This window comes from Dipteris shenzhenensis, chromosome 10, assembly GCF_047967505.1.
Source record: "Dipteris shenzhenensis isolate YYH24624 ecotype China chromosome 10, Dip_SZ_1.0, whole genome shotgun sequence".
NCBI classification, from domain to species: Eukaryota; Viridiplantae; Streptophyta; class Polypodiopsida; order Gleicheniales; family Dipteridaceae; genus Dipteris; species Dipteris shenzhenensis.
The window spans coordinates 28,873,630-28,888,531 of record NC_141605.1 but is presented as its reverse complement, the minus strand read 5'-3'; the positions used below and the strand labels follow the sequence as shown (position 1 = coordinate 28,888,531).

General features: G+C 45.7%; 1 protein-coding gene across 4 annotated transcripts in view; it reads left to right on the top strand.

The window, feature by feature from the left end:
• The window catches only part of LOC147897658 (hydrolase family protein / HAD-superfamily protein), a 90,614-nt gene that overhangs the window by 36,182 nt on the left and 39,530 nt on the right, over positions 1–14,902 (top strand). For all 4 annotated transcript variants that reach the window (XR_015541680.1, XM_087380434.1, XM_087380433.1 and 1 more), the window contains one exon: positions 13,174–13,269. Coding sequence is in view for 3 of the 4 variants with exons in the window: in XM_087380434.1 (XP_087236560.1) it covers positions 13,174–13,269 (96 nt within the window). In the remaining variant the exon portion in view is untranslated. The remainder of the gene's footprint in view (positions 1–13,173; positions 13,270–14,902) is intronic.

Genomic DNA, 14,902 nt, shown 5'->3' with positions numbered 1-14,902 from the left:
GCAAAAGCCTTCGGCAAGGCAATCTGTCAGTGGGAAATTCATGTAAGGAAAGCCTCAACCAAAGAGGAGCATGATCTGAATGTGTGAAAGCATAATCAACCCAAATTTGACAAGTAAAGGCATCACAATGATGTGGATCAATCTGATACCATCTGTCCAAGCGTGCCCGATAAGAAGATTGAGCATTATGCTGAAAGGTATAACCCGGAAGCATGGGCCGTAATTCCTTCCAGAGATCAACCAGGCGCAATTGAAGCAAAAAATCAGACCATGCCTGTGTTTCAGAAGCCAACATATGAGTGTGGCCTGAGGTGTTGTCACCCAATTAAGGGGCATTATTAAAGTCACCACAAATGAAGGCATGTTGCCGCCATGGATAAGTATGCATGGCAGCCCAGATCAAAGCTCTATCACGAGAAGACTGGGGGGCATAAACCGATGCAAATTCAAAAATTTCCCCTTGAACTTCTTCTTTAGGAAACAAGGTCCGATTTGCAGCCACAGTAGCCCAGGTCAAGCCAACACTAGAGTTTTCAGCAGGTGTTTTCCCATGAGAGGATGCACCACTCCAAGTCCGAGAAGGCAAAGGTCGCCTGGGGGAGATCACTTTGCGAGGAGTTTGCCATCCATCAGTCAAAAATTTTTCCCCCTTCCCCTGAGGTGGAGAGGACAAAGGCACAGGAAAAGAAGCATTACCATGTGAGACAGCCGGGGCTTTGCCTTTGTCTTGAACAGAGAAAAACTGTTTGACCCCTTTGTTTTTTACCACAGAAGAGGCATTTGCATTCTTATTCAAAGGCTGAACCATTTCAGCTTGCACTGGCATCCGTGGAGCTTGGGAAGGGCATTGTGAAGCCATGTGCCCAAATTGCTTGCCTTCAAAGCAAGCACCTGCAAACAGCCCCCACTTGAGCTTGTAAAAGGCACCCTCATGGAAACATTATTCACAGTAACCGAGTATGAAGCTGGAGTGGGATGATTTGTATCCCACAAAATGTAGAAGCGATTCGAATTTCCATCGGGTCGCGGTGGACATACCAGCTTATTGAGGGAAGTTGCAATTTTAGGTAGAAGAGAAGACAAGCATTGAGGAAAATCCACAACTTCTACCCAAACAGGGCAACGATGCCGAATCAATGTCTGATAATCCCGGGTGGGAGACCAGGGCAGAACATGGACCATCTGCTGGCCATTGAAAAGAGGAGAGTGCTCTAGCAAAACCTGACGGTGCTCCTCATCAGCCATGATGATCTTAAAAAAGCTCCTCGCTGCATAATGAACTTTTTTGACATAAGAACCACCCAGGGTTCGAGTCGACCAATTCCCAACATCTGCAGCAGCAGGCATCTGTCCTGGGAAGAAAATTATAATGGCATGCTTTGCATACTCCTTAATTGGATCAAATATATCATCCACTTCCACCATAATGCCAGTGGTGGGAAGTGGATCTTTCCAACCTTTACGGGTGTCTTCAAACCCTTCATGCATAACCTCATAAACAAGCTGAGCCTCAGCACAGTCATGAAGGGAATCATCTGAATCCATCACCTGTTTTTGTTTCTTGTTGGAAACCGACTTGTCTTTGTGAAAGGTTTTCTCATAGGAATAATGCGCCATTCGAGTTAAGGAAAAAACTTGGAAGCAGCAACGCTTTACAAGGAGGAAAGCACAGAAGGTACAAAACTGTACGGTTTTTTCCTGGCTGTACGGACAAAAGCGTACGGATTTTTGACAGTACGATTTTTTTTCCCCCCCTGACATGCAAACTGTACGGACAAAACTGTACGGACTGTGCAGGCAAAATCGTACGGATTTTTGACAGTAAATTTTTTTTCCGCCTGACAGGCAAACTGTACGGACTTCCTCGACTGTACGGACAAAATTGTACGGATTTTATTATTATTATTATTATTTTTTGGTGGGTGTGTGTGTGGACTGTACGGACAAAATCGTACGGATTTTGGACAGTACGAAAAAATTTCCCCCCCCCCAGATTTTCTAAGAGAGCATACGGACACAAAATGGACGTTAAAAGGAAGCTCGAGGGTGTCAAACTGAGGGAGAAACAAGCAGCTGTAGCGTGGGAGCACGAGGGCTAGCACGGATTCTCACTCTCTCTCTCTCTCACGCACACACACTCACACCACACTGCGTTGGATATGATACACACTCACACACACACACACACACACACACACACACACACACACACACATTTTATATTTATTTTTAGTGAAACCATATATTTATGTGTGGGAAACCTTAGAAGAGGTGAAAACCCACCATGAAGTACAAAAAGTAAAAAGATTATAAGTAGGCCCCTAGAAAAAGCTAGGAGGCTAACTGAAAACTAGAAAAGTCAGGGGGGGCATCGAGTAGGATATCCACCACAGTGAGATTATTTGCTTGCAAAAACTGGTGTAAAGGAACCACATCACCGTCAATAAAATGAAGGTGTTTTTAACCCTTGCGATTCTTCTTGAGATAAGCAGGCACTCGAAATTTTTGAATCATAGGGTCAAAAACCTACCGCAACCAGGGATGGAATGTGCCTATGGAAAAAGCAGAGGCAGGTGCCACAGTTGGTTCCACAAGGCCATCATGAATAGGATCCGAAGAAGATAGATCCAGTTGTTTATCTGCTCTGGCAAATATGCATTCTCACTACTAGCATTAACTACATCTAAAGGAGATATAACCACATGTAACTCAAAAGGCTGTAATTCAAAGACTGGAGAAGTTCAGTGAGACTCCACTCCTTCAAAATGAGACTGTTGAATTGAAACTAGCTCTGGAGGGTCGGAAACATCCACCCCAGAAGAAGTGGAAGTAGAAGAGGAAGAAGCAACATGAAGGGGAGGAGATAGTGTGAGAGAAGCTTTCCCTTGAGGATGTACCCGTTGCCATTCCTTTTTGTGCTTATGTTGGTCTGACTTAACTGAATGGAGAGGAGGAGAAACCCGAGGGAGAGGCAAACTGATGTTCATATTGTGAGATTGATGTGAGAGCAAGGGGCAGCATCGAGCGAAGTGACCAAGCTGCCTACATTTATAACACGCATTTAGGAAAGAAGCAAATTGCAAATGAATGCGGAAAGGATGCACCATACCAAAGTCAATATCCAAACAGGAAGGCATAGGTTGTTCCAGAGTATGCAAACACGGATATCTCTGCTCAAAACTAGGAAATCTTGCTTCAGGAAATGCAAAACTTTCCCCAATAAAGCTGCGATAGAGGAAATGTGGGAGAAGCGGTACCGGCAATACTTTTAGAGTAACCCAGACTGGACAAAAATGGATGAGGTTCTTTGCCGAGTCGAAGAGAGGATCCCATGGCATAACATATGCAAAGAAACCTGCACCATGGACCCCTGCCAGATTCACACACACACACACGCACAGGCACAGGCACACGCACGCACGCATGTACACACGCGCGCACACACACACACATAGCTTCTTGTCAAGAGTATATGTACTATCGACAAGAAGCTGCAGCTAATATGCCATGAATGGGATGAGAAATGGCAGGGCCGGTATCCAACTAGATCCTGTCCTACAAGCCGATCTTCACGGGTACGAGATGGGAAGATGCCTCAAAACCCCTGGTTTGATGATGAGTGCAGAGAGATGCGAGCCCACCTCACATGAGAGCGAGCCTTGGGTCAGTTGACGTCACACGAGAGCGAGCCCACCTCACACGAGAGCAAGCCTTGGGTCAGTTGACATCACATGAGGCACATAGGATCTTTCAGCGGTTGACACACCGCAAGAGACGAGCCTTCCTCACACATAGGATGGATGAGATCATCAGATCATTTTGCGGAGGAGACCCAACCACTGGGTGGGGATTCCTCGCGGAGGGGAAGCCACCCATTCCCATCACCGATCCGGGCGTGTGGCACACTTATGCATGCTCCTTATATGATGTCTCGAGGCAAACACCGCCAGACATGTCCACTATGCCCAGACCCACTACTTGTCATCTATTAACTATGCAAAATGTGCGGGCTGCAGTTCGCCGGCTCCACAACTGGAAAGCATAGTTTGTCACGGCTTCCCACCAGCATGGAGCACCACTACTATCGTACGGATACACAAAGCAGGAGACCTCATGGACACCGGGAACTATCGCACCCTCGTGATTGGCCACACACTGGCCAAGATCTATGGATCGGTACTAGAGAGAGAGATCAACAGTCATACAAAGGTGCGGAGGCAACGAGCACTAGGGCAAGCAGGATTCATGAGGCAGCACTCTACTCTAGACCACATTTTCACAATGAGGGCTATCATTGAGGAGGCGAGGTCCAGACATCAGAGAGTCTACACATGCTTCGTAGACTTTCAAAAGGCCTTCGACACCATTCCACGATCCCGCATGATCAGGAGACTACAGGAGATGCAGATCCAAGAGATGCTGATTTGGGGTGTGATGAGCTTATATGAGTTAGTCAGAGGCAAGGTCCGTGCCCTAGGCTGTCTATCGGATTGGGTCGAGAGCACCATTGGGGTGAAACAGGGATCCCTCTCTCACTGACTCTCTTAGGACTCTTTTGTGCTTGCCCAGCCTACTACGAGATTCGGGGACGCTACCATTGTCTCTACCTAGAGAGGAGTGGCTTTGGTCCTTTGTGACGACTGATCCATTTCCATGACCAGGTCTGTATCTGGCTTTATGTGATGGAGATGCGGCGACACAGGGAGGTGCTTCTACGACAAATCAGAGAGCAGCAGGGGATGGTCAGACCACAAAAGGACATAGAGGGTGACCGGGCACAGTGGCACGTCACAGACTTCTATACATTTGAGTCAGCCCTCGGACACAGTGGAGTGGAGTAGGAGGAGCTAGCCGATATGAGAGCAGTGTGGATGAGCAGCCGGCACAGTACCACTGAGAGAGGGACGCAGAGGCCACATGTTCGACAGAGAGCCCCCAGAGTACACTCTATTGAGGTCCGACCTATCACAACTTTCCTCAAGGGAGACGGACAGAGACGAGGGGTCACTCTAGACATAGCCCAGAGAGTCCAGAGAGCAAGGAGACCGTGCCCCCCCCCCCCCCCCCCCCGCAATGCGAGACAGCTCGACAGACACAGATATGAGACATTTTCGCAGCCCACCAAAGAGCCATAAGTGGACCAGGCTTCGGTTTCGTCCCAGCGCCTGGATAGATTGATTTATATGATATGATATGATTATGATTATGATTATGATTCTATTACCATAGACTAGTACTCAGCAAGGGTCCTAGTGTACCCTTTGCTTCAGCCCACTGAGGCTTGTATGAGTTCGCTTTTCTGTGCACTTTGTCCCATAGGTTCGTGAGGTCGCCCGTGGACGTTAATATATCTTTCTTTCTTTCTGGTAATTGTATGTGGTAAGCTCTGGTTCTTGTCCTATGGTTGTCAGTCAATGTTGATGCATCCCCATGAAGAAGAAATCCACGATCACCCACTATAGAGGTCTCCGTCTAATCACCACCCTTGGAGTTTGTGTCTATATCTCGTGACCTCTACCATGAAGAGGGTGACACACCGCCGCTCTGAGTAGTCTATATGTGGTGCATCTCTTTAATCTCCTAAGTGAACATGCAATGGTATTGGCCTCAAATCTCATAGTAATGAGGTCATTTGATGAGCACATGCTCCTTTGTCTCCACCTCTTGTGTGTCACATAGGGAGCCGGGGGGAGGGGGGGTACAATTGTTAGTTTAAAAGAGGTTGAGGTGTTGTGTAAATAGGATAGAGAAAATGTCTAGAGGATAGGGGGACAGAGATTTCTATAGAGAGAGAGAGAGAGCATGGGGAGAGGATCATACTGAGTGGATTTTGAAGAGAGCTATTGTGTGATATTGTTTGGGGGCATGGAATGAATATAACTAGCTCGATGAATTTTCTCTAGCTTCTCCCTCCTTGACCCTTGCTTGCATCGCACATTTGAAAATCGAAGCACATCACTTAATTAGAAATCTCTTGCCATTTTTGTTGGAGATGCCAAGCACGTTGGGGTTATGGAGGTGAGGGTGCTTGTGAATGAGGGATTTGCTATGCCATGCTGTGAGGTGATGGTTTTGCACGTCTGCATAGCGAGAGGCCCATGAGTAGGCTGGGTGGATTTTGAAGAGAGAGATTGTGTGATACAGTTTTGGGCGTGGAATGAATATAACAGGCTTGATGAATTTGCTCTAGCCTCTCCCGCCTTTGCATTGCACATATGAAAATCAAAGCACAACCCAAGCACTCTAGGGTTATGGAGGTGAGGGTGAGCTTGTGAATGAGGGCTTTGCTATGCCACACTGTGAGGTGATGGTTTTGCACGTCTACATAGCCATAGGCTTGTGAGTGGGATTACGAGCTGAGCGGTGATCTTCCCCATGGTCGTATTTCAGGAGGGTGCAACCGGTTGAAGGTTGGACAAGCTATTGTGAGAGTCAATGCTAGAGAGAAGATGATTTGTTGGTAACGGACAAGACGAAGGTAAATGGTTTTAAAAAGGTATTGCACAAAATGACAAAATAGATGACGTGAAAGGCAATGGGAAAATAACCTTTGGAAGGTAATGTGATAGGTGATGAGGACCAAGAGCTTTAGGACAGAGGTGAGTAGAAGGAAGAACGACTTGGTCAAAGGAAAGGCGACGAGCAAAGCTGGGAAAGCGATGATATGAGAATTTTTGAAAAGAAACAATGTGAGGTAAGGGTGAATTGGATTTGGAAAGAGGTAATAGAAGGCTAAGGAAGTGGTTGGCCAAGTGTTGCAAAGTCATAAAAGATCGTTGTGAATGTCCTATGTGGAAATATTTCTGGAAAATTTTGATCTAGGTAGGAGATAGATGGAGAAACAATCCCGTTGGAGAAACATGGGAGAAAAATGGGACATGCTTGATGGATAGCTCAGGGACAAATTGTGGAAGATTTGTGGCTTGCCTTTAATGGAGTTGCCATTGTTTTGTGGATCTTGGGGAGAGGATCCAGGGGGTATTTGCGTGTTTTGTGCATCGAATAAGTGTTGGCAAAATCCTCTCTTGTCGGGTTTTATCTTTCCCTAAGGTTATGAGGAGTTGTAATGTTGAGATGGTCATTGAGTGGCAAATCTTGTCTGACGTGGTTTCCTAAGGATTAATTGGTTTATGTGGACTCTACATCTTGGTCGACTCGTGGCAGCGGGCCAGTGCATGATGGCCATTTGGAGTTTGGCTGGTCGTTTCGGGGAAGGAGAGGGCAGCAAGAAGGTGGTTTGATGCGTTGATATATTCAGCTTCTGAGATTTTAGCTCCTCTTTGTCAAAGCAGCTCTTGCTCATGAGAGTTGGTTTAGAGGCATCCTGACGAGAGTCGTGTCGCTCCCCTTCATCTTTTGATAGTCTTATTTGTAGAGCAGCTGCTTGTAGTAATAGGAAACTCTCCTGTGTTGAGTCTTGGAGTCTGGTTCATTGTATGCAGCAACAAGTGCAGCTCTCCTGTGTTGAGTCTTTGAGTCTGGTTCATTGTATGCAGCAACAAGTGCAGTAGCAATGAGCTGCAGTCCATTTTACATGTCTTATATATATGCTTTTTTATCTCTTATATACATGCCTTGTGTCGCCTTTCTTTGCATAAGTGGAGTGAAAGAGAGTTGTGAAGCATTTCCAAGTTGTGTATATTTGGAATTTCAGATATCATCATTTCATGGAATACACTCGTCATTTACGTGAAGGATTGAAATATGGTTTGAACTTAAATCCATTATCCTACAATTGCTATCAGAGCGGAGATGTCTAAAAGCCTGTGAAGGTTGTGATTTGTGATTCTACCAGACAGATCCGAGATATATTCCGAGGTTGTCATCTGAGCACGTCGTAAGGAGCCATGAGAGTTTTGCAGATCAGAACTCAGGTTTTTGAACACGAATAGCGACAACAATGTGGAGTCTCTGGAAGAATGCTAACGACCAAGGGAGTTTGTTTGCCCGTGACATGCCAGGTGACGTTTCTGACCTTCTGAAAGTCCCGAGGTTTGGCCCCTGAAATATGGAGAAACTGGTAGCTAAGGGCAAAGGGAAAGTCGAAGAACTAAAACAGCTGTATTATGACTATGACAAGTTTCTATGATACAGCAGCACTCTGAGTATCATGTGAGCTATGCATGTTCTGCAGAATTTATTTTCTTCAACAGCAGAATATTGGCAGCGACTGTTGCAAAGGCTTTTTGAGCTGTGAAACGACTTGATTTGATAACTTTTTGGGCTATACTCCAAGGGTTTTGCTATTTGATGAGGTGCCAGAGAGTGTTTGCAGGTCATGTGATCACTGAAGATGGTCCGAGCGTAGAAGAGTTTTGGGCAGTGTGGGTGACCATTTCTTCATCTATTGACTCTGGATTCGGTCCTTTGTGGCGTGCCTTCTACTTTGTTGCTCGGATTTCTTTTGCAAAGTGGATTGATTTGGCTTTGCTACATGGAGTCAGTACGAGAATTTTGCTGACATGGTTGAAGACAACTAAGCATTGGAGACTTTATGGTGCATTGATTGGTGATTAGGCTTTGAGGAGTAATCACATTTGTGACAGTCTTGGCTCTAGAGTGGAGACTGATATTTGGCACTTGTTGAAGTCCTATGTTGGCTCGATTCCTTCATGATAGTTGGAAGCATATTGGCAGAAAGCTATGTATATTCTTTGTTGTTTGAGATTCCCCTATTCAGATATTGGAGGAGAATGTTGGCAAAATCCTCTGTTGGTGGGTTTTATCTTTATGTAAGTTATGAGGAGTTATAAAGTTGAGATGCTCATTGAGTGGTGAATCTTGTCTGACGGGGTTTTCTGAGGATTGATTGGTTAGTGGAGTGAAAGAGACTTGTGAAGCATTTCCAAGTTGTGTGTATTCGGAATCTCAGATATCATCATTTCATGTGATACACTCTTCATTTTATGTGAAGAATGAACTATAGTTTGAACTTAAATCCTACAATATGTGGTCGGAGGGGTAGAAAGAAAGAAAGAGAGTTTATTAAAGTCTTCGGGAGACCATGAAGGTCTATGAGACTAAAGATAACTGATACAATGAGCATAACGGTGGCGGTCTCAAAACGGGCCAGCCAACCGTTTCTACAAAAAAGAGGTTATGAAGGACGGTGTGTCTAGTCCTGATACAAAAAATATGTGTCAACCTCTAGAGTGGGCTTATATCTTTTGTGATTTTCTTGAGGGCCATGCATTTACTTGGTACATAACTTTGCTTTTGATAGGGAGTAGTAGTCGGGAGGCCTTTTCTAGTGCCTTGGTTGAGTAGTTTAAGCTGTGTGGGCCTTGTTTAGTTATTTTTCTCTAGATTGAGGGTTTGAAGTAGGGATGAGGCAGTGGAGCCTGTTGAGGGGTCTTTAGTTATACATCATGGGTTCAAGGAATCGAGGTGACGTCAAAGACTGTCTTCTGCATAGATGAGCCAGCCTCATGGTACCGTTGTGATGCCGAATGATCAGTGGAGTTATATTGTGTCTTGGCATGGGGGTGAGTGTGATGACTTGTTGAATGCTATGCATAGTCATGTGGGTATGAGTTCTTCACAAGTTTGCAATATAGTGTTGGTATTGAGATAGCACAGAAGACTCTTGTTTGGGTATGCCCTATGACAGCTGCTTTTGGTTGTGGTAATGTTTTTGGGGTTATGCCTTGGCCATGTCGGGGAAGGCATTGTGTGGCATGGATTGATACACTACATGTTCGGATCTTGATTTTTCTACTGTCATTCATGGTGGGCGCATTCATGTGGGGGCGAGTGGGGCCTTGATTCTCTGGATGAGCTTTTTTACAATGGTTGGCAACTTTGCACATTTTGTTTTTGCTATAGGTTGATGGGCCTTTCTTGGGAGGTTGAGCTCATGTAGCTGCTAAGCACACGCTGCATACTCCGTAGCTGGGAGGGAATATGCTATGTGAACATTTATTTCATTGCTATTTGGGGTGTTCTGCGGGTTTTAGACATTGGTGCGGGAGGCTGTGCCAGGGTGGTTTGTAAATTCATCTCCACTATGGAGTCCAAAGGGAGGTGAAGCGTCGAGAGCTTCTGGACTTGACTCGTTTCACGTTGAACGGTTATTGGAGCTCGAGTTATGTAACTGAACATGTTGTGCAAGGTTGTGTTCCCATTTGGGGGGGTAGATTGGTTAGTTTAAAGAGGCTAAGCTCTAGTGTAAATGAGATAGAGGGAATGTCTAGAGGATAGGGGGATGAGATTTCTCTAAAGAGAGCGTGGGGAGAGGCAGATCACGCTGGGTGGATTTTGGAGAGAGATACTATGTCATATAGCTTTTGGGTGTGCAATGAATATTACAAGCTTGATGAATTTGCTCCAGCCACTTATCCTCCACACCTGCTTGCATCCTGCATATGAAAATTGAAGTTCAGCACTTAATAAAAATTCCCTCCTGCTTTTATTCCCTCCTCAATACCTGCCTTGTGTACCTGTGCTTGCTTCTGTAGGCTTCTACATATAGGGCTGCTGGTGTAATCAAAGAGTCAAAGAGGAGGAACTTCATGTGTACATTCTTGAAAGTGTGCCTAGAAGCACTGTCTTCTCCAATCTCGCTAGTGATGCATGGCCTCAAGCTAGCTTGGTGCGAGCTACCGGTTTCATACTGAAACGGGATCCTGTGTCTTGTCAGGGTCTGAGTATACAAGGTGTTGTCCTTGTTTCTTGGTGGAATTTGTTAGAGGCACTTTGTGTTTGAAGGTATGGATCCCTGGAACAAGGATAAGTTACTTTTAAAGCTCAATGGTTGCAACTTCGTCTCATGGGAGCTTCTACCGGGTTGTATCTCATGTAATAAAAGAGCTTGTGGGGATCTTATCAGGGATGGAGAAGCAGCCAAAGCGCAGTGGCAACGAAGCAGACAAGATACCAGCATGAGAACAAAGAAATGAGAAGCATGTGGACGTAACAAAATCAGCAGCAGATAATTGGGTAATTCTTGAGTCTTTATTTGGCATTAAGATAAAGAATTCAATAGCTTTGCTGAAACAGGAACATTTTAGCTTTCATATGCGAGAGTCCGAGAGTATTGGCACCTATCTGAACAGGATGCAGTCAATATTAAAGCAGTTATCTGAACAGGATTGGCACCTATCTGAACAGGATGCAGTCAATATTAAAGCAGTTAACTGCCTTGGGCTCTAAGATTGATGAAGAAGATTCCAAAGCCATACTACTCTTGGCCTTGTCACACAAATATTTGGAATTGGTTCGGATATTACGAGTGAGCTGAGAAATCTCAATTTCATTGATCTTCTGACAAGATTATCTGAAGGTCTCGTGTCAGTTGGAGAGCCCACTTACGTGGTGAAAGTAAAGGGGAAGGCTGCAAAGGATGTAAGGAGAGACACTCGTACCTCCATCAGTGCGGAAAGGAGGGCCACATCAACCGGTATTGCTACAAATGATAGAAGGATGAGCAGGTGAAGAACTCTAGTGAGAAGGCATGTGTTATCAATGGTCCTTCTACAGAGAATGAGATTGCAGGTTTAGTCAAAGCAGACGTTGGAGAACAGGACTGGGCTTTCTAGAATTTGAACAAATTTTGCACTGGCTCTTTGTGGGTGTCCCTTTGCTATAGGATAGTTCGGCTCTTAGTGGGTAACTATCTTGTGGAATGGTTTTGACTGTCAGTGACTAAGCCATTTTTTGTTTTGGTATATACTTGTTCAGGTTGTCTGGCTAGCGATTCTGTTGACAGATTTTTTCGTCTGGCTAGTTTGTTGTTCCCCCTCTTGGATTTTAGGGGGAATGTTAGGAAAATCTCTCTTGCAGGGCCATTTTAATTGGTTAAGGGCTTCTAGAGGCACACAGTTCACGTGGTGCAGGGAGCCTCATTGGTAGGATGACATGGAGACCTTGATTAGCGCATTGTTCATGTTCATGACATTGCATGGCTCCAAAGGCGATGAGGAGCATTGGTTTATTGGCTTCAGTGTGGTGAGGAGCATGCCTCCTATGCATTCGGAGGAGAGGCTGTCAGGCACTCCTTTTAGACAGGCCTGCACGATGAGCCTGATGAGAGTCGAGACGGTGGTGTTGATCTACTTGCAGTAGTCTCTTGTAGAGTAGCTGCTCATAGAGTCTAGTGTCTTTGACAGTTTTTGAGTCGGTCCACCGGGTCAGTCTGCTGAGTCCTTTATATGCAACAACAAAGCCAATAGGTGTGATTTGATGGTCTTCATTTGTGCTCAGAGTTATCAATACAAGTTTTTTTGAATTTTTATCGTGTTAAAAACATCTAGTTCAAACTATATTTCATGTGAGCTTTTGGTATGGGATCTGCTTTCAAACGTGATAAAGAATGGAGTGAGAGAGATTGACGTATTGGGTGATTCAAGTGTATTGAGTGCAATAGATTTTCAACATTTTATATAGGGTTCTGAAGCCCCAAAACAGGCCGACCCAGCAGACTGGCCCGACCTGTCTGCAGACATAAATATGCCCCACATGTTGCTTCTGGCTGCCATGTGGCAGCCGTATAGCCCTCAGACATCTGCTATCTGTAGGCCTGTTGCTACTGTGTTGCTGCCCTGGAACCGGGCCTATAGGTGGCCCTAGCCTCCCCAGTAGCTGCTTCTGCTCACTAGTCCTTTTCCCTGTCCCAGCGCAACCCTCTGCCTGCTCCAGCATGCTGCTATGCACCCGTACAGCATCCATACAAACCTGCTGTACTTTGCAGAAGCTCATGCAGCACCTAAACTTGCTGATAATGCTGTCCACATGGCAGTCTGCATGCTGCGCATATGGTAGCTCTCCTAGCCATGTCACATCTGTCCCCAAGGCAGTCTTTCTCTCTCTCTGCCCACGTGGCCTCTCTCAGACCCTTTTCTTTCTGCTTGTACACCTCTCCCAAGTCCTCATTTGGGCGCTCACAGGTGGGGAGGTGACCATGATAATCCCAACAGTATGAACTTTTAAAGAAGAAAAAAGTAAGCTCGCATCAACAAAGCGATATACATGCAGATTCAGGATCCAAAATAGTTCATATGAACTAGGTTGATTCATGATGGCTTTCATACATGTGGCCCTACTGTATGTGTATGTGCATGCATTACAATCTTCCGGGGTATATGCATGTATATTCAAGACAAAAAATTAAATCAGACAAGAGTGCAAAAGGGCTGACAAGGCATTGATGGTCAATGCTTTCCCCTTTTTGTACAGGTATTATGTGATGTGTTACGTTCTGGTGGTTTTCCGGGAAGAAGATCTAGTCAGCAACCTCCTATTTTCTTGGCAGCTGATGATTTTGAATATCAGGTGATAAATCTTTTAAAAAATATTGGCTTTATTGTATTGTCTCAGTTCATTTCTTAAGTTCTCTTTTCAGAGAGTAGCGATAAAAATGTCTCCTATACAAAAATGTGGTTCGAAAGCAGGTTAATTGATTTAACAACATTCGAAGGTTCTGAATGAAAAGAGACCAATTTATATGCTAGACACAATGAGTAATGTGAAAAGCTTATTGAACATAAATTGTCACTGAAAAAAGTGTACATAATAAAGACCCTGGTCATATAAAGCCTGCCTGAAAAAGATGTGAAGTGCAGCGGATCTGAACGGAAATGAAGAGAGAGAGAGAGAGAGAGAGAGAGAGAGAGCAAACCTCAACACCGACAAAACTGGAAAGGAGGGAAAGAGATGAGCGAACTGCAAGTGATCTCAGGAAAAACCCCCATCTGGTGGGGAAAACCCTGCTCTATAGATAGGCAACCGTGCTCCGCAATGAGTTGCCAAACAATGAGGGAAGGGGGTCTATATGGGAAGGGGGTCTATATATAGCCTGACTCCTCCCTAGTCGGTGAGCAACAATGGGACGACCCCATGCTATAGGGGCCGACCAGCCAGCAAGGTGGGCCGACCTACAGCCAGCCTACAAAGGCTGCTCCACAGGCCTATAAGGAGGGGCTGCTCCCCTGCTCAACACAGCCCACTAGGGGTCCTCTAGGCCGACCCTGCAGCTATGTGGGCTGACCCCATCAGCCCTACAAAAGGGGTCACAAAGCAGTCCTCCAGGGGCCTTTGCCCCTCCACCTATTGGTCATGGCTGACCCCATCAGCCCTACAAAAGGGGTCACAAAGCAGTCCTCCAGGGGCCTTTGCCCCTCCACCTATTGGCCAACCAGGCCGCCACTGCCAGCAGCCCTATAGGGGACTGCCATGCAGCCTACAGGGGCTGCCACCTGTCCTCCACACCCCGACCAGCAAGCCTAGGTGGCTGCCCATCTCAGCCTAGAAACAAGATCAGCTCTCTGGGTCCAGGGGCAGCCACACATGCCCACAACACTGCCCAACAACATGTGCTTCAGCAGGGTTTGACATGTGGCAACCACCCGGCCTGGATGAACCCATGGTGGGTAGATTTGCCCTACCCTACTCTACCCTCACAAGGGGGCGGGCACACCCATAACACAGGCCCTCAGAAGGAGATATATCCACCTGCATAATCCTCATCATGAGCTACATCCGGGGGTGATATATCCCCCTGCAACTCACAAGGCGGTGATTCAGTGACTAGAGTGTTCGGTTGAGACTACTCAACAACTGGGAGGGCATACTGAACTAAAGAAGGCTCCCGAGGATCAGATATATATGAATAGTAGAAGAAGTTGAAACAGACCACAGGATCAAAAACTTGTCTCAACCAAGGATGAAAGGAGTCTAGTGAAAAAGTAACATCTATATTTGGAACTGAGAGGCACTGTTCCAGCACTGCAACAAGCTTCTCAGTAGAAGTAGTATGAAACTCCAAAGAGAAGGGAATATCTGCATCCTGAACATTTGTATCTTGTGCTGAAAGTGACTGCAGATTTTCCTCCACTTCTGGCATAGCATCAGAATTTTGCAGTATTGATGCATCTGACATAACAACTTCAGTCTTTGAAGTAGAAAC